The sequence below is a fragment of the Lontra canadensis genome, unplaced genomic scaffold (genome assembly GCF_010015895.1).
Source record: "Lontra canadensis isolate GAN:19392208 unplaced genomic scaffold, GSC_riverotter_1.0 scaffold39, whole genome shotgun sequence".
Classification (NCBI taxonomy): domain Eukaryota; kingdom Metazoa; phylum Chordata; class Mammalia; order Carnivora; family Mustelidae; genus Lontra; species Lontra canadensis.
In genome coordinates this window covers 14,601,881-14,626,738 of record NW_022631033.1, presented here as the reverse complement: position 1 = coordinate 14,626,738, position 24,858 = coordinate 14,601,881, and the positions used below count along the sequence as shown (strand labels likewise).

Sequence of the window (24,858 nt, the reverse complement as noted above, 5' to 3'; positions counted from 1 at the left end):
GGCTTTGATTCCTCTTCCTAATTTCAAAAATTGAATGTTTTCCCCCCAGACATGGGTCTCTAAAGAGACCTGGACTTGAATTTCCATTCTGTTGTTTCAGGCTCTTTGGCATTAGGCTTCCCCGAGCCTTGCATTTCCTTTGTCTCACAGAGGTACATGGAAAGAACCAAGATGCCCTTCAACAGACAAATGATAAAGAAGATGTGGTCCATATATACAATGGAGTATGATGCCTCCATCAGAAAGGATGAATACCCAACTTTTGTATCAACCTGGATGGGACTGGAAGAGATGATGCTGAGTGAAATAAGTCAAGCAGAGAGTAAATTATATGGTTTCACTTACGTGTGGAGCATAAGGAATAACACAGAGGACATTTGGGAGTTGGAGAGGAGAAGTAAATTGGGGGAAATCAGAGGGGGAGACGAACCATGAGAGACTGTGGACTCTGAGAAACAAACTTGAGGGTTTTGGAGGGGAGAGGGAGTGCGGGGTTGGGTGAGCCTGGTAGTGGGTATTACAGAAGGCACAGATTGCATGAAGCAGTGGGTGTGGTGCATAAACAATGAATTTTGGAATACTGACAAAAAATTAAATTAAAAAAAAACCCCCAAATACCCACCTTATAAAGTTATCAGAAGGTCCAAATGAAGCCCCCCACCCCCATGGCCTCCAGAAACTATTTGCTAACACGAAAACTGGGACAATGATGTGACCGTGCTCAGCTTTGTCCGCTACTGTGTGGCACTGTCCACGGTGTTTCCTGAGCGGGGCTTTGACCAGAATCAAATGAGGAACTTGAAAAGCCACATTGGCTCAGTCTTCCTGGCTGGGATCATGGTGGGGTGGGTTCAGCCCTTACCTGTACTCTGGACAGGTGAGCCCCGGGGGGTTCCACCACAGTACGTGTGAGTCTGGAGCCAGGTCCAAAGGCGAACGGGGGCTGCTGATGGCTGGAAAGAAAGGATCCCTGCCTCTGACCTGGAAACGCCTGAGATGGCGGACGAGTGAGGCTAATGATTTCTAGATACTCCACTTCATATTCGTATGAACCTGCTTAGTCAGCTGCCTTTTAAAGAGAGAGTCTGTTCTTGGGAGACCTTTTTCATTTAAAAAGTGCACAAGGACTACTTTTCTGGCGGGAACAAATAGAATGATTATTGTATGGACTTTCTCTTAATACTACCTTGGACTCCTTTCTACCGTTCACTCTCATACTTGCCCGAGTGCTCACCCACTCGCTCGCTTTGATTCATTATGCACATATGTATTAGGAGATGATTACCCCAGTAAGGCTAGTAATACCCCCATCACCTTACATAATCACTGTTCGGGCTTTTGTGTGTGTGGTATAACATTGAAGATCTACTCTCTCAACAACTTTCAAGGATATCATTAATTGTGGTCATCATACTGTATGTTGTTAGATCCTAGAACTTACTCATCTCGTAACTGGGAGTTTGTACTCAACATCTCCCCATTTCCCCCACCCCACAGCCCCTAGCAACCAACCACCATTCTACTCTGTTTCTATGATTTTTTTTTTTTTTTAGATTCCACACACAAGTGAGAACATAGAGTTATCTTTCTCTGTCTAACTTGTTTTGCTTAGCAAAATGCCTTCTGGGTCCATCCATATCATTGAAAATGGAAGGATTTCCTTCTTTCTCGTGGCTAAATAATATCCTATTGTATATGTATATATACCCTGTCTTCTTTCTGGTTTCACTCATCGATGGACATTTAGGTTGTTTCCATTTATTGTTATTGTGAATAATACTACAGTAAACATGGGGGTGCAGCTAGCTCTTTAGGGTAGGGATTTTATTTCCTTCTCCATATCGTCACCAACACTTGTTATTTTTCATCTTTCTGAGGCTAGCCATTCTGAGAGGTCTGAGTTGATAGCTCACTGTGGTTTTGATTTGCATTTCCCTGATGATGAGCAACACCGAGCATCTTTTTATGTGCCTGTTGGCCATCTGGATGTCTTCTTTGGAAAAATGTCTATTCAGGTCCTTAGCTGGAAAAGACCAGAAAGCTTCTATCGCTTTTCAGAGGAGAGCACTGAAGCATGGAAAGGCAACTTCTCAGAATCACTCAATTGCATAATGCCAGAAGCCAGGCCATGGAATCCTGTCTTCTTTCTACAAGCCTTGATTTCTTTTCTGCCATGTCACCTTCCTTTCCATGGAGGCAAGGCTAAAAAGTGCTGACAGATCTGGGTAGCGCACTCTGGAGAGCTCATGCATGTCACTAGCAAGACCTGGAACAGAACAACTTTCAACACAAAGATGGTTCCAGATTTGGGAGGAAATTTTCCACTTTTCTGCATTGTCCGGGTTAAACTACTGTGACAAATGACCTTGTAGCATTGTCTACCTTTGAAAAACAAGTAGCAGGAAGTACTCATTCTTAAGTCTTAGGTGTTGGTAACCACATCCAAACAAGATCCTCCAGAGAACAAACACACACTTTGGATTGTAAGACTTTGGGCAGTTAATATTAACCACATTCTCTGACCTACTGCCTTTCAGCTTTTATTTCCAACCTTTTCCAGACCAGAAGGTAAAAGATTAGGGGGAATCTTACTGTAGGCAATGCTGGGATTTGTTTTGAATTCTATTCCATATGTTTCTTTCTTTTCTTGTGTGTTGGTATGTATACCAAAGGGGCTTATTTGCAATAACTTATTGACCCAAAACTTTAGAGAAGTTGTCTAAATGTGATCATAAAACAGTAAGATCATGTAAAATAAGATAAGCCTTATCAGCAGTGCCCTCCCCAGATATGTCACAATCACTATCAGTGGAGGCTTGAGAGCGTCTGAGGACCTGTGGATTCTCAGGGAGCTGCATTTTGGGTTGTGCCCCCCGATAGCGGCAGAGGAAAGTGGATACCCCAGTGTATACTCATCCTTAAAATTCAGAGACCTTTCCCCAAGTGAGTCCAGGCCCCCCGCTTCCCCAAATGGTGAAAACCACCTCCTCCTGCAGATGAGTTCGGACACCAGCAACTTGAAAAATAGGACAATAAACACTGTATACAGCTGCATAGAAAAAAAAAAAAAAGTGGCTGAGACCTAGACAATATGTTTTTAAAATGTGATGGTGACGGAGACACCAGTGCAAAGTTCACAAATGGTGCTCACCTATTTTTATCATCTCATGTTTATATTCTGAATGAAGAAGTTTGTGTTACTAAATTGTAAGCGAAAAAGTCAGAGAGTTCAAATTGGGCAGAGACGCAGGATGGCAGCAAATTAAAAGATTGTCCTTTTCTTGACTCCACCCGTTGGTTAGCCCAACTGCAAAGTTAGCGTAGACCTCCGTCATCTTCTAAATTTCTACCTCTCTGTGAGTGCCTGTATTTCTGGAACGCTCACCCAAAATAATAAGGTCACCCTGTCTTCCCTGGTGTTGATTCTGGGTTGTTTGGGGACCTGGCTTCTCTGAAGGAGTTGGTCTCCAGACTTTCTAGTAAAGGGTGAGCATAGATGTTTTTAAAAGGGGGTGCTGTACCTTTAAATTCTGAAAGTGAACTTGGCTCAGGAAGGCCAGCAGTCAAGGTCCAGCCCCTGGAAGAGAGAATAGCTACACATTCTCCATCCTCAGTCTTTGCAAGGGGACGGCTGTGCCAGCCGAAAGGGCGGGCAGGCTCCTGGCAGCATGGCTGTGAAGCTCAGGGCCCTCCTGCTGGTCCTTGCACTCAGCCTGGCGCAGCCAGCCGCGGCTGGCCGGAAGCTCCTGGTGTTTCTGCTGGATGGTTTTCGCTCTGACTACATCAGTGATGAGGCCCTGGAGTCCTTGCCTGGTTTCAAAGAGATTGTGAGCCGGGGAGTAAAAGTGGATTACTTGACCCCCGACTTTCCTAGTCTGTCTTACCCCAATTACTACACCCTAATGACTGGTGAGTACTGTGTCCTCTTCTGGGTGGGGTGGGGGTGGTGGCCAGAGCCCAACAGGGAACAGTGAGCTCCTGGCATCGAAGTCTGATTTAAATGTTCAGGTTTCCCTAGCCCTTTGGGATGCCCAAGTTCTTGGCTGAGACTTTTTTTTTTTTCACAGTTGTGTTGTTCTCCAAAAGTTATCCCAAGGACCTGTTTTGGTGTGGAGAACATGTGACATAAATAGATGATTTTAGAAGTAGTTATTTGTTTCACAAATAAAAATCCTAGTTAACTCTGTACTTTCTAAGTTCAAGCTAAAAAGTCAACAGGTCTTCATGTGTTGGTACCAAATTCCTTCTGTCCCTTTGCTCTGCAGTCATCTGTCATCCTGGAGGTGTTTTGGCTTGTTTATCAATGTGCCCAATGATGAAAATTACGCACAGGATTCCTGGATTGTGTGGAGAAAATGTGTAGGTCATTCCCTGAAGAATTACTGAGCAATGCCACTTGTCCCTCTTTTGCTTTCTTGGGCCAAGTAAAATGACATGGAGAAGAAAAAAAAAATGTTTTGTGGTTTGGATTCCCATCTTTAACTTTTAGTATCTTTTAAAACAAAACAAACAAAACCCTAGCCAACCCCAGAGCACGCTTGGGTTTGGGAAGCTGATTTTTCCTAAAAATGATCTTCATCAGGGATTTCCAGAACGCCAAATGTGATTGCACAAACTCAGTCCTCTATCTGTGAGATAGAACCGTATTTTCTGCTCTCACAGTGGGATTCCCAGCCTCTGGTTTGTTTTCTAGTTAACCTTTGTTAAGGCCAGCAAGAGGCTTTCAGAAAGAATTTATTAAACTGTCCAGGGAGGCTGTTAAGAATGCGCTGTTAGTGCTGCTTATGCAGGACTTAGCTACGTGCTCCGAGCATAAGGAAAACTCTATAAATTATGTTAACGGGAAGAGGAGGAGAACTCTTGGATCTCATTATGAATCTCCACACCGAGGCAAACCCGAAGGAGTCTAGAAAGACAAATTGATACTTCTGACTTCAAGCGTAGGTAGTGGATGCATCTGTACATAAAAATGCCATAAAATTAAGGGGGGAAGATACTTTGGAGAATTAGGAATGAAAGTATGGGGAGTAAAAAAAATCCAGACAGCACCCAGGCAAGGAATTTATTTGCTTGTTTTTTAATTTCCCCCAACAGACAAACAACCAGCCTCAGTAAGATAAAGAGAATGAACAAAAGTCCTCTCGTCCCCACTTGGCATGCTTCTGCCCTTGCAGGGAGCTGGTTCGCAGGCTGCTGGGTCACACATAGATGGCATTGTGTGTCACAGCCTGACTCCAGTTCTGTCCTGGGAGTTTCACACACGCAGACCACCCCCACTCCGGTTGTCTCACAGTGTCTTGCTGGGAGACCCAATTCATAAAGAGCCACGTGCAGTTTTCTCCAAGCCAGTGGAGAATGAACAAAATCCATTTTAGAGAGCCAGGCTCCAGTGAGGAAAAGGGGACTGTGACAGTCTGCACAGTGAAACCAAGCCGGTGGCCTGGCCTTTTGTTTGTCAGACCCACACTCCTGATACTGGCACAACGAATGATTGGCACAAAATGCCAGTCACGCGGGGACATACCTTCTTCTCAGACTAGGGTTTTTTTCACTTTTCTACTCGTGACAGAGAGCCCTTTCCGTGATGGGACAGGCAGAGCCCATGAGTGTCTGGCAAAGAGCTCACCTTCACTGTAAAACCAAGGCTAGCCTGAGCTCCATACATGTTCTGCCTGAATATTTTTAGGTGGTAAGAAGTAGTATTTGAAAGCCTTACTTATGTCAACTTTCCCACTTTTATAGAAGCAATATTTTTTTAAAAGATTTATTTATTTATTTGAGAGAGGGAGAGAGCACGAGTGGGAGGTGCAGAGGGAGAAGGACAGAGAGTCTCAAGCAGACTCCATACTGAGCGCAGAGCCCCACATGGGACTCGATCTCATGACCCTGAGATCACTACCTGGGCTGAAACCAAGAGTTGGATGCCTAAGACACTGTGCCACCCAGGCACCCCATGGAAACAGTATGGTACACAGAACGTGTCTAACAAGGCTCACGTTCAGGCACGTGTGTCTTTGGGTTTGTCTCGTACCTACTGAGTGAGCATATGGCCCAGAGCAAGCTTGGGGGCCGGGAGCACCAGGCCACAAAGCTGGTTTCGTCTCCACTGCCCTGGAACTGACTCGGGGCTACGTTGAGACAATTCCTCCCAATGGCCATGCTGAGTTTTCCACCTGATGTTGAAAAATTCCCGTTTTCATTTAAGGAGTAATATATCCATTGGGAATTGTACTTAAACATACGGTTTGAGCATTTGAGCACTTTATGAATCGACAAAAGGAGCATGCTGGATCCTTTGGTACTAAAAGTTATACTGTTATAAGGTTCATCAGAATTCCTAAGAGAGATGATGATCTCACTTCATTACATGAATTACTGCCCACAAGACATAAAGCCTTTGGTGTTCTTACTTTGCATAATGAGGAATATTAGGCTGTTGGCCTTGGAGCTGGAAAAACTTGGTTGGAGTCTTCTCGGGGTCAGGATGGTACCGGACAACTTCGGGCAGCCCAATGCACTGCCCTGAGCCTGTTCCAGATCCTAAGTCAGGCTAGGACCTCAGGCGCTGCCAGATGCAGGCATGAAAATAAGCAGTACATAGGGAATTAAAAAAAAAAAATTAGGACTGGCAACTCTTGGGAGCCTAAAAATGAGAAATGAAGCAAAGGTCTGATACCCTAGAGAGGAGAATTTTTTGGGAAGCCACATGGATGGTGACGGGGAATGAACAGTAACGGGATGCATAAGGAACCTGGGAAATCGTCTAGCCTAGTCACTGACATGAACCCACTGTGGCTGATTTTTTTTCTCCTTCAAAATACATATTGGCAGCAGGACCAATGTGAACAAAATTCTAATTTTGGATTAAAATTAGAAGATCCATTAAACAATTGATTGCTGGGGAGACACAGAATCTTAAAACAGGGCCTTTCATCCAGGGAGGCCACCATCAAGTTGAGGAGGACAGACACCTAGTTGGGTACCTACTAATATCCTAAGATGAATGAAAAGGGCTGAATTGTTTCCCTCCAAAATGTATGTATTGAAGTCCCAACCCCGAGTATCTCTGAATGTAATATATACAGTAATGACTGTAAAGATACAGTCTTCAGAGAGTGAGTGAGGTGAAACGAGGCTGTCCGAGAGGGCCCAATCCAATCTGACTGATATTCTTTCAGAAGAGGAAGAGACACCAAGAATAAATGTACTCAGAGAAAAGGCCCTGTGAGGACACAGTGAGCAGGCGCCATCTGCAAGCCAAGGAGAGAGGCCTCACCAGAAAGGAAATCTGCTGGCACCTTGACCTTGGATTTCCAGCCTCCAGCACTGCTGTTTGGCTGCCCAGTCTGTGGTATTTTGTTATGCAGCTCCAGCAAACGAATACACAGACGGCCTGAGGGTTCTTTTCCTCATATGCTGCAGGAGACCAGAACCAGAGTGTTCTTCCAGTTGTGGTGGCATGTGAAGCATTTTAAGGAGGTGGGCTGTGAGCTGGAGTCAAGAGCCCCACGCATGGCACGCACAGGTGTAGATCTTCCTCTGTGCATCAGCTCTCTTTCCGAAGAGTTGTGTGGACCAGCCTCATTTCAGTTAAAACACAGCCATGGTGTAAACACAACCACTGCTCCGCTTTCTGTTTTGTTTTTAATTTAAAAAAATATTTATTGATTTGAGAGAGAGAGAGAGAAAGAGAGTGGCGGGTATACGGGGGGACAGAGAGAGAAGCAGACTCCCCACTGAGCAGAGAACCCGACATGGGATTCAGTCCCTGGACCCTGGGATCATGACATGAGCCAAAGGCAGACACTTAACCAACCGAGCCGCCCAGGTGCCCCTGCTTTCTGTTTCGATCTCTCTTACTGTAGATCTCGTTGTAAAGTTATTCTCTCTCTGAGGTTAATTCACAGTTAAGTAAAGTTTAACATAAAAATCCATGGAAGAAAAGCAACGATTTGCTCACTCCAAATCATGGGTAAGAGAAAATGGTGGATATTTTTGAGGAAGTATAACTTAGTATCATTTTATCAAGGCTGATGGCAACGTTTGTTTGTAATTCTTGAATGCTTCTGGTTAAGCGTTTGGGGAAAGTGGTCTAGAAATGTCCTGAATAGCAGGGAAGCTGGTCTAGAATGTCATCTTTACTGAAGATCATCTACAAACATATGCTGAAATTAGCTTGTTCTGCAATATGCTATTATCAGTTCAACATTTAAAAACTTGTAAATAAAATACAGGGAGGTTGGGTGCCTCACTCCAGGCACCAAGCAATGTCAGTAACAGGACGGACACTAGAGGGCAGGTGTCAGAGGCCAGGTTCTCACCAGCAATTAGCAGGACTCTGACCCCCGTCCTGGAGTGCCGAGGAGGTCAGGCGTCAGACCTGGGACTTGGGGACAGAAGTCTCCTCAAGACCAGTCCAGGAGACAATTAGAGCCTGAGTAAAGGTGCTTCATTGATCTGCTGGAATCCAAGGAAACCAAGGATGTTAAGCATTAGAATTAATATTTGTGCCAACGTCTTTCCTGTTGCTCTCCTAGAAATTACATGGACACAAATTCTTCCCAGTTATCAAGGATGCAACATTATGGAGTAAGATATTGCAGGGTAAGGTATGCTTTTCCCTGATTTTGTGAAAATAGCTGATTTAAATGAAAACCAGCTGTCACTTGAACCAACAGAAATCACTACAGAAAGTAGTTGAGAAATCACGTTTTGAAAAAAGCCTGCCTCCTCAGTCTTCTGGAGAGCTCAGGTTTTACCTGATGGACTGCCCACAGATCCCTGCATCCCCACAGCACTAGCAGTGTGGACGTGGGCCCCAGGGCACCCTCCTTCCCCCAAGCTCAGCATCTGCTCAGGGACATTCATCCCAGCATGTTAGCGTCCCTCGATTTAGACGCCTCCTTGAATACATGATATCCAGTATGCCCTCTACTTCTCCTGTCTTTCTCTCTTACACAAAACCCAGTTCCACTTTTTGTTTTCACCAAAGACCTCATATGGTCAAATGTCAATCCTCAGGCTTCTATTTCAGGCCCAGCAGCAGCGCTGGGCTGGGCCCTGCTGCTCCTTCCCGATAGCCCTCTCAGTTTCCTCTGGTTGTACCAACTGCTCGCTCCTTGGTCCCTTCCTTACCTCACTCTCCCTCACAGCCCGAGAGGGCTATCCTTTCCAGGTGCATGGCCAAATCTGTACTCCTCTTACCTCCAGCCCTAGAGTCCACACCCTCTGTTGCCAGAACTGCCCTACAGCCCCTGTTCCCTCCACCCACCTGCCCTACCTTCTGTGCGCCTCCACGGACAACCAGAGTAGTTCTTTTACAGCATGAATCTGATCACGTCGCTCCTCCATTCAGACCCTCCAGTAGATCCTGCTTTCACTCCAAGTAGAATCTAAAGTTCTTTGAGAACTGGCCCCATGCAGCCATCCCATTCCTTTCCCAGCTCATGCCTGACCCTCTTCCCCTTGCTTCTCACCTGTTCCAGGCACGCGGCCACCCCTGGAATGCTTTTCCCCAGAAAGACTCAAGGTTTACGCCCCTTCTTTTTTCAGATTTCTTTCCTGAAGTCACTGCAGTGATCTGCCTTCCCCACTCACTACCTGAGGAGCCCACGTGACTCCATCATTCTCTCCTCTCTCTCTCTCTCTCCTTATTCTTCATCTCAGCACCATGGATTATTTATTCTGACTTCTTTAAATAAAATTTGTTATCACGAAGCAGTATTATAATAATGATTAAAACATTCAGAGTTTCAGGGAACTTGTCAGTTATTATTTTGGTTCTAGATAACTCCTAAACTAAAAAGAAGGAAAAAACCTGAAATTATGCTCTGCTCTATGGAAGCAATTAACAGCCATTTAGGAGAACTAATTACTAGCTATGTCTAATAATCTCATATATCTCAAGACATGTCATCAGTTTTGTTTTAAATTTTGACTATAAGGTTGGAGGCAATAAGAGGGTTGAAAGGAAAGTCACTCATGGGGGGGGGGGGGGGCTGTGCCAAAGTAGGAGATCAAAAGCATGGGGCATTGGGAGGAGATTTAACTAGGAAACTAGTCATCAGCATAGCCCAAGAGAGAACCTGATTCTCACCAAGATTGCTGAGGCCAAGAAAACAGAGGCAACGTTAAAACTCGAGCAAGGCCAATGGCTCAGAACCACCTGAACATCCGTGACAGGACAGTGAAGGACAAGGTTCGTGTGGTCCTGGCTGTCGGACCTTGGATCGGATCTGGCAACTTGAAGGGCTGGAAGGGCCATCCTTATGTTCTGAGCCTCCAACCCAGATTGTTTAAGTGGCCAAGGTAGGAACCTAGGCATCATGACAGGCTCTGTAGACATTTGGAAACACGAGATCGCATTGGGGCTGAATCGCGTCCTCCGGCCCTGCAGATTTATATCTGGTGGGGCCTAACCCAATATGACTAATGTCCTTGAAAGAAGGGATTAGGACACAGGTGGGCACAGAGGGAAGGCCATGTGAAGACATGGGAAGAAGGTGGCCATCTACAGGCCAAGGAGAGGGTCTTTAGAAGAGGCCAGTTGTGATGACATCTTGCTACCAGATGTCTAGCCCCCGGAATTGTGAAGCAGAAATTCTTGTTGTGTAAGCTGCCTGGTATGGTACGCTATGCCAGCTCTTGGAAACAAATACAGTCAGGAGGGTGACGCAACTCTGCCAACGGAAGAGTGAGGTGTTTTTAGACAGACCTCTTCTGTCCCCCATATTCTGAGAGTTTCCAGGGGTTTCCACCTCAGAATTGAGTTAGTCATGGTGCATTGATTTCCTAGGGCTGCTGTAACAAATTATAACACGCTGGGTGGCTTGAAACACCAGGAATTTATTCCTTCACAGTTTTGGAGGCTGGTGATCAGAAATCAAGGTGTTAGCAGACCCCTGCTCTCTGGAAGACTGTAGGGGAGAATCTCTACCATGCTTTTCTCTTAGCTTCTGGTGTTGCCAGCAATCCTTGGTCTTCTCTGCCTGTTGATGCACTGATGTCTCACTCTAGTCTCTGCCTCCGTTGTCTCCTGGTGGTCTCTCTGTGTATCTCTGTGTCTCTTCTCTTCTTACAAGGACACCAGCTACACTGGATTAGGGTCCATCCTAATGAATTCATTTTACTTGACTATATCTGCAAACACCTTGTTTCCAAACAAGGTCACACTCACAGGTACTACGGGATAGAACCTCAACACGTTTTTGGGGAAGCACAGTCAACCCCTTACACACGGTAGAGTGGAAAGAGCTGTGAATTTGCTGCAGAAGACCTGATTTCATCTCTTCTGTCACCTCTTAACTTCCAGAATTTGAACAAGTTCTTGCAAGTTTGAATATTATCTGTCATTAAAATGGAAAAAGGAAAACTTACCCACCAGGCTTGTGGGACCCTTCGTGTAAAGCCACCATTATAAAAACTGTACCTATTACACATTTTATCACTAAGATTAGGCAAAATTATGTTGTAGTTAACAAGCTGTATCAGAGGTTTACAACCATGGTTTATCTCTCACTCATGTATGGACTTTAAGGATTAACTCTGCCCCATATCCTCTTCATTTTGAGATCCAGGCTGAAAAAGGAACTTCTGTATGGGATGAGCTGTTCACGTGGCTAAGGGACAAAGGGAACCTGGCAGAATGACGTGGCAATGTTTAGAACCTTTGCTCCAAGTAGCACAAATCACATCTGCTCAATCCATTGGGCAAAGCAAATTATATGGCCCAGCTTGATGCCAGTAGGTCATAGTGGGGACAGGAACTGTCTTGAACATTCGTGCAGCATATCACGCACACTGAACGGGCACTAGCTGCATTTGATAAGAAGCTTGTGGGTCTTCGTGAGAAGGAATGGCATGTATGTGTCTACAATGCAGGCAGAAAAGTATTATTGGGAGTTATTCTGGGCTTGGACATTTCCATCTAGTTCCATCTAGAACTAAACATTGAAAGATGAGTGGAAAGATTTTTAGCAGGAGATGTGTTTGGGGCCAGATCTTAAGGGAAAAAAAAAAAAAGAAAGAAAGAAAAATCTGTGAAATCTGCCAGATGTGAGAGTCACAGCACAAGCAAGTCAGAGAAGCAGAACAAGGCAGGTGAAAGGGCGCTAAACCCATTCACCACTTGAGTGTGGGCTGAAGGGCTGGAGAGATGAATTTGGGGAAAAAAAAAAAAAAGACGTGCGGTTGATGGAAGGCTTTGAAAGCTGCACTGAAAATAGCCCACTAGGCTCCTCCTTTCTTCCTCTTCCACTTTAAACGTTCAAGCCTCTATTCTTCATGATGGTCTGTAAGTGAGGGGTTGAGTTTGAGGAGCAGCTTGAAGGCAGCCCTCACTGAGGCCCACTCAGCACTGAGAGGGTAGGAGGAAGTATTAGGAAGGGAGCAGGAATTGATTCGAGGACCCGGAGGTACCCAGAGCCCGGGGCTCCTGTGAGCAGAGACCAGAGACGGGGAAGCTTGGAGACCCATCTATTTGGGGAAGTAGACTTTTTTTTAAGATTTTATTTATTTATTTGAGAGAGATCACAAATAGGCAGAGAGACCCACAGAGAGAGAGGAAGGGAAGCAGGCTCCCCGCTGAGCAGAGAGCCCAATGCGGGGCTCTACCCCAGGACCCCGAGATCATGACCTGAGCTGAAGGCAGAGGCTTTAACCCACTGAGCCACCCAGGCACCTGGGGGAAGTAGATTTTATAAGAATAGATTTCAAGTTGAAGTAGGAGAGTAATCTGAATTGGCCCTTCAGGGGATCAGAGAGAGTGGCTTAAAGGACAGTTCCAGAAACATGCGGAATAACAAAGACGGAAAATGCTGCAGTGGATCCCAGTGGGCCCCCAGTGAATGGACTTCTTTTCTCTCTGGGTGTTTCTCACAGACACACACTTAAATCTCTCTTCCCGTCTGCCTGAGCTTGGTCTGCATTTTGTCATTTACCTCCCAGGGACGCCGAACCGCATCTTTCTTACGGGTCCTGGTCGCGCGGCCTCAAGAAGCAGGCTGGCTGGGTAAAGTACAGGACCACAGAAGTGTGAAAGGCAGGAACCGGCTTAGGCTCAGAGAAAAAATGTGTTCCAGGAATTTACAAAAATAATCTTTGCTGGTGTGTCATTATTTAAGCTCCCATCAGCAGACCTCTCTACACCAAAGTGCCACTTTTCAAAAAGTGTGTTTCTCTTGGCTTCCATGGTGATGAGAGGGCGTTCTTGTTATATGGCATTCAGCTGCTGGAACCTGACTCCTTGAAGAAGGGAATGGTTTAGGGCTGTGGGTAAAGCTTAAAAATGTGGTGAAAGCTTTTGATTATAATAACAGCAAACCCGTTTCCAGAAGGTTCACCGGCACGGTCCTCCAACCATGGCTGCTCTCCCCTCCCCCTTCCCGTCCCCCCAGTGTTGATTGATAGGACCATATTCCTCTTGCCAAGGCTTCTGGGAGTTTGGTTGAAGCACGCTGCACTCAGTACCTGCTTCATCATGAACGATATGCCAGAAATGGGTTAAAGGACATTTAAAATTATTTTGGAGGGAGCCTGAGTCAGCGTGCTAATAACATTTATTTCAGAGACATTTTAAACAACACGTACTCAAGTTTCAGAGTCCTCTCACATGAATAGTGCCATTGTGTCCACCGTCTCCCAGGCGAGGACCTGGGGCAGGTCTGGGGCTTCTCTGGCTCCCGTGTGTAGTTTTTGGCTCTTGTCGGATACTGTGCTCAATCATAACCCGGTCCTACCTTCTGCCATTTCCTTCCCAGGGAGAAAGGGTCCGGCAGACAGGTCAGGGAACCACGTGGAGCCGTCTCATTTGGGCAAAGGGCTGCTCAGGCTGGGATCATGAACAGACTTGTAGTCGGGGTTACTGTGGATATTTTACCCCTCGATGAAGTCACGCCCCCTGGCTGCCTGCCTCAAAGAGCTTCTGTGGTCACCAGGTGTGCAGCAGGAGGACAAGTGGGGTCGCTGTGCACATGTTTGCAGCACCGGGTCCCAGCCTGGGTGCTGGGGTCCTGGTCCCTGCCCAGTCCCCTGGGGATGAGCAGCCTTGTGTGTTCATGCCATGTTGTCCAACCCAAATGTCTGATGTGAAGCAGGTCGAGAAGCGCTGGTGGAGCAGAGAGGGCACAGGAGGGAGGGCAGGGTGCCAGGTTCGGCTCCTGACTCTGCCAGGACCGCTGGGAATCAGATAAGTCTTGTCATCTTCCTAGCCCTGAGTTCCCACAGCTTTAAGATGAGATACCACCTTACACCAGTTAGAATGGCCAAAATTAGCAAGACAGGAAACAACATGTGTTGGAGAGGATGTGGAGAAAGGGGAACCCTCTTATACTGTTGGGAATGCAAGTTGGTGCAGCCACTTTGGAGAACAGTGTGGAGAGTCCTCAAGAAATTAAAAATAGAGCTTCCCTATGACTCTGCCATTGCACTACTGGGTATTTACCCCAAAGATACAGATGTAGTGAAAAGAAGGGCCATCTGTACCCCAATGTTTATAGCAGCAATGGCCACGGTCACCAAACTGTGGAAAGAACCAAGATGCCCTTCAACGGACGAATGGAGAAGGAAGATGTGGTCCATATACACTATGGAGTATTATGCCTCCATCAGAAAGGATGAATACCCAACTTTTGTAGCAACATGGACGGGACTGGAAGAGATTATGCTGAGTGAAATAAGTCAAGCAGAGACAGTCAAGTATTATATGGTTTCACTTATTTGTGGAGCATAACAAATAACTTGGAGGACATGGGGAGATGGAAAGGAGAAGGGAGTTGAGGGAAATTGGAAGGGGAGGTGAACCATGAGAGACTATGGACTCTGAAAATCAACCTGAGGGTTTTGAAGGGGCGGGAGGTGGGTGGGAGGTTGGGGGAGCCAGGTGGTGGGTATTAAGGAGGGCACATATTGCATGGAGCACTGGGTGTGGTGCATAAACAATGAATACTTTTACGCTGAAAAGAAAAAAAAAAGAAAGAAAAGGCGGGAGGCCTGGGAAAGAGCCCTGGGGTTAACTGTGCGCTTACTGAGTGCCAGTTACATGCTGGGAATGTTCTAAGTGCCCTGTTCTAGGTTCTGGGAATGGTCATGAGGCTCAAAGGAGATTCTCCGGGGCCACGGTGGGACGGAGGGAGAGGGTGATCAGATGGGGCTCTCAATGATGTTCTGCCTCCTTCTGTTAGGGTCACAGCAAGTCCCCTTTGACCTCTTTTATGCATTTAAAGGAAGTAGTCTGTGGTTCACCCCACTGGCTGCTGGTGGCCCCGGACAAGGGTACCGGCCTGAGGGGAGGGTGAGAGGCAGCGGACAGAGGTGCCCCCATCTAGTGATGTAGGAGTCAGCCACCCCTAGAGTTTGCCTGAGGGATCCCTGGGCCTTGGCTCTTCTTCTGGATTCTGCACACAAACCAAATAATTGAGCCCACTGGCTCTGCGGCTGTCTAGTTTTCCCTGAAAAATATCTATATGTATAAGGATTTGATTTCCTTGGGTGGGCTTGAGGAAACATTCTGCTTTAATGATTGAAGGCAAAAACCTTAAACAAACATAGGTATTTGGGAGAAAACCTCCAATATTGGGCTTCTAGTCCTTCATTCCCTGGCAGATCACAGGCCCAGCCTCAAACATGCTCCCCACCTGCGCCAGCCCCTGCCCCTGTGGGGGGTGCAGGGAATGGAAGCCTATTAAAGGGTTGTCCCACCAGGTTCACCTTCTCTGGCTGTCTGAGCTCCCTTTCCAGGCTTTGGTGTGAGCTCCCTTTCCGGGCTTTGGGTGTGCTCTCCTCTCTAGGAAACACCCTGACCTGCAAAGACACCCTGCCAAGAGTCCACCAAAGAGGGCAGATGTGAGGCCAGGCCATGTCAGGCCACGAGGGCACCTCAGAGCAGTCACCAGGGTCTACACTCCTGAAAAAGGTCCCCAAACCCCTCTCCCTGAGCTGTTCCCAACTGCCAGACCATGTACTCTGTGTGAGTGGTCAGTTATTTTACAGACTTTTCACACATATTCTCCCGGTCTCCAGTCAGAAACAGTGTCTCCCACCCTCTGCCTGGCCGGGCCCCACCAGGAGGCAGGAGGTACAAGCAACCTCTGCTGGAAGACACCCCCATTCAAGGTCACTGGGGCCCTGGCAAGGATTTTTGCCAACTGGAGGAAAAACCTACCTTTAAAAATAGACAAGAAACTAGAGCCACGGTTCCCTCCTGCAGGTATGTGAGGGACAAAGAGAGGAGGGCGATGTCTTATTGCCCGTCTTTTGAACAATATGATTTCTCTACTCAAAATATTAAATTAAAAATATATCCATATCCAGTGGAACGTGTTCATCTCTATTTGAGTAAGTAGACGTTTTAATTTAGCATTAATAAGGCCCCCTGTTTTCCTTCAGGCTGCTCTAACAAAGAACCGTAGCTTAGGCAGCTTACAAACAACAGAAATTTACTTTTCGCAGTTCTGGGGGCTTGAAGTCTCTGATCAGCATGCCAGTGGGTCTGCTTCTGGCGAGGATTCTTGCAACTCTTCTGGGTTGCAAATGGCCCTGTTCTCATTGTGTCCCCACATGGCAAGGAGGGTGAGAGAGTTCTCTGGGGTCCCTTTTATAAGGGCGCTAATCTCATTCATGAGGGCTCCATCCCCATAACCTAAGCACCACCAAAAGACCCAGCCTCTTAATAACTTCACGTTGGAAATTAGACTTCAGTGAATGACTTTGGACATTTAGTCCATTGCACTGCCCTTGTGACTTAAAGAAATATATTCACACTGAAAGAGTTTTTAAGAAGATGCTTTCCAGGCTAGTGGGCATAAAGCAGTGTTCTGTGGTTTGCTTTGGTCTTCTCAGTCTGTACTGCAGGCTTTCCAGCAACAACCAGCCAGGGCTCAGGAGATCATGGTGAAAGCCACTCCCATCACCCTTCATGGAACACTGTCTCCTCAGGGGAGCTGCCACTGCCCCCCGCGAGAAGCAGGACTGAAGACAGTCTATCAGGCCCAACCTTGTTTCTACCCTCTAAAGGCTCTTCCATTCCCTAGGTGCGTCCTTCCAACTACCCCTGCGGACAAAACGAGTCCGCACAGCAATCCGTCCTGCTTTTGGTCTACACCTGCTCACGGGCAAAGGGAGTGTTAGTTGTCTGTGTCTGGGTCCGGTGCTTGCTCAGAAGAGACATTGTTTGTCGGACCTTGCTGGTTCAACTAGTAACGGGACTTCTGTCCAACCCCTGGGGGAAAGCCTTATGTCATCTATCTTTTTTGTAGACTCTATAGAATTTTGTTGCTGAACATTCCCTACTAAGGTTCCACCTCTCTTTAACAAACCACTGGTGCATTCATATTCCTGTGTCGATCTCACTGGGTTCTGGAGTCCTTCTGGCCATATTTCAGAGGCTTCTCAGTTCCCCCCTTCACGTTCACACCAAATATGCTTCTCCTCCCCCGGGGCTCATAGCAACACCGTCGCTGCTTTTAGCCTGTCATCCTGGACTCCCCAGCAGGCAGGGCTGTCCTCCCTTGTGCTGGGCTCTGTGGGTGGATCCGATTCCATGTTCCCGTTACTCCCAGTCCAGCCCCTTCCCCTACAGGTTAGCCAGCTGGCCTCGTCCCAAACCATGACACCCCTCCCTGTGCAGTCAGAGTCCATTTTAGCATGCATTCGTCAGTGTAAAATAGAACATTGAAACTATGTGAATGAGCTTGGGAATATGTAACAAAACCCACTATATCCCAATCCAAAATGTCCCCCAGAGGCATTCAGAATCACACAATATGAAAAGCAGAAGCAGCTGTAGAAATGCTGGTGCATTTGTTTGTCTCATTGTGCAGAACAGGAGACCAAGGCCTAAGATTCAGACCCAGCGGCTAGGTAAGGGCAGAGCCTCACCAAGCACAGGGCTCTGCAGCCGACTGGGGTCTGGCGTCCCTCGAATGCACAGGGACAGAAGCCCAGGCGTCCTTTGTGACCCTGCCTGCCTGTTTGTCGGTGGGTTGCTCTGCCTGGGCTCTCAGCTCTGCTCCAGACCCACCCCTCTTTCACAGCGGGGCTTCCCTGCCTGGGTGGCTCTTGCTTCTTCCCTCACCCTTATTAACCTCTCCCAGGATGTATAAGCTGAAATGGAATGAGAGTCAAAGTAGCTTTCTGTGAGATTTCCTCCAAGATCTGATCAAGGAGGAGATGGAACCACCTAGAAGGCTGGGGCTGGTGTTGGACACAGCTGAGCCATCCTCCCTACTTCCCGGGGCCATGGATGATCACTGAAGGCTGGCTGCTATCCTTTCAGCTTCTTAAAAACCTCCCCCAAGTTCTGATGGAGCAGATAAGAAGACCCCGTTCCAGAGAATTTGCTCTCAGACTGTGTCAGCATGTACTTGAACATCTAGCTAAAAAGTAAAATAATCAGATGGGGGAAAATGACTTTATAGATCAAATCCCAGCCATCTGTTTGTTCTTTTGAAATGAGTAGCCGGCTACATGGGTGTCTCGAAAATTCACCTCAGGAGGTTCCCTCAGTGGGCATCAGATTAGTCCCTACCATTTAGGGTCCTGTTGGCCAGTTGTGAAATCCCCACTAGAATGGAATTCTGGAGAATGATCTCTTCACTTCTCCCTTGTCACCTCACTGATTTTGTTGGAGGCCTCTCTGGGAACTCTCAGTCCTTCCCTTTGCTGAAGCTACTTATTGCTTGTGGAAGGATTCTGCTCCCGTCCTCCCTGGAACCCCCAAGCCTCCGCTCCAGCCCACATGCCAGCTTCCCTCCTCCTGTCCTTCTCCTGCAGGTCCAAATAAGATGTATTTCCTGTAAAGGGCTTTGACCCACAGATGGGGACCTTTTAGAGCTGGGTGGTGCTTTGAGTTTGCTAACTCCTTTACCGCTTACTGTCTGAACCACAGAATTTGGTAATTACGACAACATATAATGTGGCCATACACGCATACAGTACATTCATGTATGAATACTCTGTATGTGAGAATATAGCAAACATTTACTATCCTAAATAAGTCGCTATTCTAGAGATGACCAGGACATGGCTTCTGTCTTGGGTGAACTTGGAATTAAGCAACTAAACTGGCGTTGAAATAAATAGAATCACAGGACAGAATAGAATAGGCACAGGAGACACAGAGACCCTTTCTGCGAGTGTGTGGGGAAGAGGAAAGGCTTGCTGAGGTGCTGATAATTAAATAAAACCTGAAGGATTTGGACTTGGTTGAGACTTGGAGGAAGGGCCTTAAGGTTGGCTGGTCTCACGCAAGTCAAGGGGCAGAGGCAGGAATGATGAGGAGTGTGTGGAGAGCGGGACTGGGCTTTGAGATGCCTACTGCGACATTTCTGAGCATTGTGGGTCTGTGGGAGGCCATCCAGGTGGGCAGGGAGAACTCACCTGAGAGTCAGGTCCTCAGAGGCAGAATGAACCTGGAGTCAAGGAGATGCTGGCCTCTGCGAAGAGGGAATGGGCAAGACCGGTTGGATGTGGAGGATCAGAGAAAAAAAAAGTCTCAGTATCAGACAAGAATTGAAGTTAGTCTTTTAGTAATGTTAATGAATTGATCTGTATGTAAAGTGGATCCAAGTTCACAATCTTGAATGCATAAGAAACAGTGCGTGTCTTTATATTCTTAAAAAAAATCATCTATGCAAGTGATGAATCAGTAAATTCTCCTCCTGAAAACAATATTTCACTGTATGTTAACTAACTCGAATTTAAATAAAAATATGAACAAAATTAAAAGAAAAAATAGAAATTTACAATTTAACCCCAAATAAGTCGACCTCCTATGTCTGACCACCCTCCCCAAATCCAAATCTGTGGGTGAACCTGAAAACATACTAAGTCAAATTAGCCATATACAAAAGGAAAAATATTAGCTGATTCCCCTTATGTGAAGTACCTAGGGTAGTCAGATTCATAGAGGCGGGAAGTAGAATGGTGGTAACTACAGGCTGGGAGGAATGGGAAGTTAGTGTTTAATAGGAGAGAGTTTCAGTTTGGAATAAGGAAAGTTCTGGAAGTGGATGATGGTGATATTGCACAACAGCATGAATGCACTTAATGCTACTGAACTGCACACTGAAAAATGGTTTTAAAATGGTGATTTTTATATTATGTGTATTTTACCACAACTAAAAAAAAAAAAAATCCTAAATCTGACTCTGACTCCCATCCCATTGGGCTCAGTGGAAATTCAGTCTCAGTCAGTGCTGGGTAGGTAGTGGAGTGACTTTTCTTCCAAGTCTAGGGTAATGCAAAGGTCCTGGGTCATATATAGTCCGAAGGCATTGAGGACAGCAGCCCTTGTCATTGGTCCATGTCAATCCATGTGGCTCCAGAAACCAGGCTCTGCTGCTCTGAGCTGGAAAACCTTGTGCCTTGACTCCAGCCTCCCCTGTTCTGTCTCTCAAATGTCAATCCTCTCCATGGAGTTCCGCCACCAAGCAGTGCATCATTTTCTGCTCTCACTGGACCAGCAAATCCTTCTTAGCTCTCCCTGGTCTAGAGGAAAAATTTCCACCGGGACGAGTTTCACGGTTGTGTGACCCATGCCGTCACACTGGGCCCCATGCTTATAGGGACCCTGCACGTGCTTTCATGCTCTGCTGTCACCATTTTGAAATTCTTACTAATTCATGAACAAGGGATCCCATATGGTTATGTTGCACTAGGTCCTGGCAATTATGTAGTCCACCCCACCTTTTTCTCTTCCTTGCTTCCCTCAAAGGCAAATATGCCTTCCTTATATTCTCCCCTGCAGAGATGTGTTCACAGTAAGTTCAAATGAGCTCCTTTGAGATGATAAAGTGTCCCAGAGGAAAGAATGTGTCCAGCAGGCAGTATAAGCTGTTGTTCCAGAAACACAGACCACTCCAAAGACAAAAGGGGCTGGGTGCCCGCTTGAAACACAATGGAAGTAAATATCTAAAAAGAGAACAGGCTAGTTCATATTTCAGTAAAATATCTCACTGCAGTAATAAAAATATAAATCAGTTTTATATTTAGAACTGATTTTATGTTTATTTATAATCGTTTATATAAAATCATTTATATTCTTATACCTTGGGAACTTGCAAGATATCTGGGTGGTGATTTCTTTACCAGTCATGATGGTTTAGAGATGAAGATTTCAGAGTCGTCCTCAGAGAGGTAGGAAATTATATGAGTAGATGAGACCCCTTGGGAAGATTATAGCAAGAGAAGAAAAAGAGGTCGAGATGAAACCTTGAGGGACCTTGCTAAATTTAGGGAGCATGATATAGAAGGAGAAAGAAGAAAGGAGAAAAGAAGAAATACAGACCTATCACAGACCATTGTAGCAAAGACCCAAAATTAAAATCAGCAGGAGTCAAACAGGCTCAAAGTAATCAAGGAAAAATATTTTTCAACAGGAGACAGAATTACCATACAGAAGAATTAAAGAAAAGAAAAAACAATAGGTCATTAGATTAGGGGGCTTGCACGTAGCAGCAGGGATTGGAGACCAGTAAGGAGATGGAAAGGAGGGACAATCCTTTGTAGATGAATTCTGTATTTGGAGGATTCGGGGGCTGGTGTTTGTCTGTTGATATGCTGGTTTATGGGTCTATATAGTTGTGATCTCCACTGATCTTTTAAAATTATTATTACAATTTTATTGAGGTATACTTTACATGCCATAAAATCTAACCATTTATAGTGTACAATTCAATGATTTTTAGTATATTTACAGAGATATGCAGCTATCGTCACAATATAATTTTACACTGTTTCCATCACCCCTCAACAAAACCTTGTACCCTGTATTTGCTCCTCATTCCCACTTCCAGCAACTACATTAGGCAACCGCTAATCTACCTTCTTTCTCTAAAGGTTAGCTTTTTCTGGACATTTTATATAAATTGAACTATAGAATATGTATTTTTTGGGGGATCTGGCTTCTTTCACTCTTCATAGTGGTTTTGGGGTTCATCCATGTCCTATCAGTCCATCATTCCTTTCCACTGGCAAGGAGTCTCCATTACACAGACAGACCACATTGTGTTTGTCCATCCACCAGCTGATGAACATTTGGGTTGTTTCCAGTCTTCGGCTGTTGTGAATAATGCTGCTACAAACATTCGTGTACAGAGTGTTTGTCTAGACGTATGTTGTCATTTCTTCTGCATAGGTACTTTGGAGTAGAATTGCTGAGTCATGTGGTAATTTTACATTTAACATTTTGAGAAACTGCCAGACTGGCTCTCAAAATGGCTGCCTGACTTTACGTTCCCACCAGTGATGTATGAGGGGTCCCATTTCCCTACATCCTCAATAACACTTGCCATTGTCTTTTTTCATTATCACCATTCTAGTGGGGGAGAAGTGGTATCTCACTGTGGTTTTGAGTTGCATTTTCCTAATAATTAGTGATGCTTGACATAACACACTTAGTGGCTATTTTATAACTTCTTGGGAGGAATGTCTATTCAAATTATATTACCCATTGTTTAAAACAGGGTTATCTGTTTCTATTACTAGTTATAGGAATTTTTCATACAATTTGGATATACTTTTCTTAGAGGAAATACGACTTGCAAATATTTTTCTCTTAGGAGTCAGGCTGTTTTTTCACCTTCCTAATGGCGTGGCCTCAAGTGTAAAAGCATTTAATGAAATCTATACATTGATTTTTTTTCCTTCATTACTTGTACTTTTCATGTCATATGTAAGAAACAGCTGCTTAAGCCAATGTCAGGAAGATTTACCCCTGTGTTTTCTTTGAAGAGTTTTGTACTTTTAGCTCTTACATTTAGGTTTGTGATTCATTTTGAGTTAATTTTCGTGTGTCGTGTGAGGCAGTAACCCAGCACCATTTGTCAAAAAGAGTATTTCTTTCCTACTGAATTTTCTTGACACTTTCGTTGAAAAGCAACTGACCATAAATGTTAGAGTTTATTCCTGGGCTCTCCATTTTATTCCATATGTCTCTCCTTATGCCAGGACCATACTGCTGTGATTACTTAGTTTTGTAGTAAGTTTTGAAATCAGGATGTGATTCCACCCCTCCCCCCTAGCCTTTTTGCTTGTTTTTAAAGATTGTTTTGGCTATTCTCAGTCACTTGTATTTCCCAGTGAGTTTTAGGATGAGCTTATCAACCTCTGGGGGGAAAAAAAAGAAATCCAGCTAGGATTTTGATAGGGATTGTACTGAATCTAGAACAATTTAGAAAGCATAGCCACCTCAGCAACATGATGTCTTCTGATCTGTAAACATGGGATGGGTTTCCATTTACTCACGTTCTAAACCCTTTTAGCCATGTTTGATAGTTTTCCATGCATGAGTCTTGCACTTCTTTTGTTAGATATTTCTAAGCACTTTACTCTTTTTTATATCATTGTGAATGGAATTATTTTCTTAATTTCCTTTTTGCAGCATATGAAAGCCCAGTTGGTTTGGGGGTGTTGATCTAGTATATGGCGACTTTGCTGAACTTGTTTATTAGTTCTTTTTTTTTTTTAAAGATTTTTATTTATTTATTTGACAGATCACAAGTAGGCAGAGAGGCAGGCAGAGAGAGAGAGAGGAGGAAGCAGGCTCCCTGCTGAGCAGAGAGCCTGATGTGGGGCTTGATCCCAGGACCCTGAGATCATGACCTGAGCCAAAGGCAGAGGCTTTAACCCATTGAGCCACCCAGGCGCCCCTCGTTTATTAGTTCTAATAGTATTTCGTGGATTCCATCAGATTCTGTGCATACAAGAATATGCAAGATCATGTTGCTTGCAAATTAAGACAATTATTTCTTCCTTTCTCATCTTGATGCCTTCGATTGATCTTTATAATCACGATCTTTATAATAATCATCTTTATAGTTGGGAGTTACATAAGGGCATTTCTGCAGATGACAGACATTAAGTCTAGAGAGGGTAAGCTTGTCTGAGGTCACCTAGCCAGGAAGTGTGTAAATAAGACCAGGACAGAGGACTTCCTACCCCCATCCATCACTCAGCATTTTCGCCATGCTGCTTCTGGTTGGTAGAGAAGACAATGGATGGCCTACATCTCTACAGCACTCCTATTGTCTTCCAGATACAGTCAAGCAGGGAGCAGAATGTACATTTCCCAGATGTCTGCAGTATTTATATGTCTATACATCTGTAGCGCTCAGTCCTGGGTGCTTTCAAATACTGCGTCTGTCAATCCTCATAAAACCCCGTTCGGTAGGCATAGTTATCCCCATTTCACAGATGAGGAGATCAAGGCTGTGAGATAGTAAATTACTTGCCTGAGATCACAAAGCCAAGCAACAGAATAACCAGGAGTACAAAATCCTGTGATCCTCCCGCGGCCTCATGCTCCCTCTCTTTTCCTGCCTCCAAGGAAGTGGCCCTCAGGGCAGCTCCACCCTGTGTGGCCATCTGTGTGGCCATCTGAGTGTCTGTCCCTCGGACAGTGAGCTCATGGCTGCGTTACACGCGTGGCATATGCCTGCACGTACAGCTCCCCACAGTGCAAGAGTCCGTGCCTTTCCAGGCTTCCTCCAGACTAAGCGACCTCCTGGGCAACTCTGTTTTTAAACCCTCCTTTGTGAGCCTCAATGGACAATGTGAACAATGAGGGCTTCTGGGGGCGGGTATAAGAGAGGATTCAACCTCAGACACTCAGCTACTCATCTCAAATGGCCGAGGCTGAACAGTTTTGAGGAATGGTTTAAACAGGCCTCTTTTGATAAGCCACATCTGGGATCCTGACCCAGACCGCCAAGACGCATCTCTGGGCTAATTACCCTTGGTTCTGGGTGCCTGGGAGGCCACGGCAGCCCCTCAATGGAGAGGGAGTCCGAGTTGCCCTACATCCCACTCATGCTCCCTGACACCCAGTAGGAACTCAGTAAATGCCTCTTTGTATTGGCTTTA

The 24,858-nt window shown here is 45.6% G+C and overlaps 1 protein-coding gene across 1 annotated transcript in view; it reads left to right on the top strand.

Moving 5' to 3' along the window:
- Positions 1-3,634: 3,634 nt before the first annotated feature.
- The window catches only part of ENPP6 (ectonucleotide pyrophosphatase/phosphodiesterase 6), a 105,907-nt gene continuing 84,683 nt past the window's right edge, over positions 3,635-24,858 (top strand). The window contains exon 1 of the mRNA XM_032869882.1: positions 3,635-3,909. Within this exon, the coding sequence (XP_032725773.1) occupies positions 3,669-3,909 (241 nt within the window). The 5' untranslated portion in view covers positions 3,635-3,668. The remainder of the gene's footprint in view (positions 3,910-24,858) is intronic.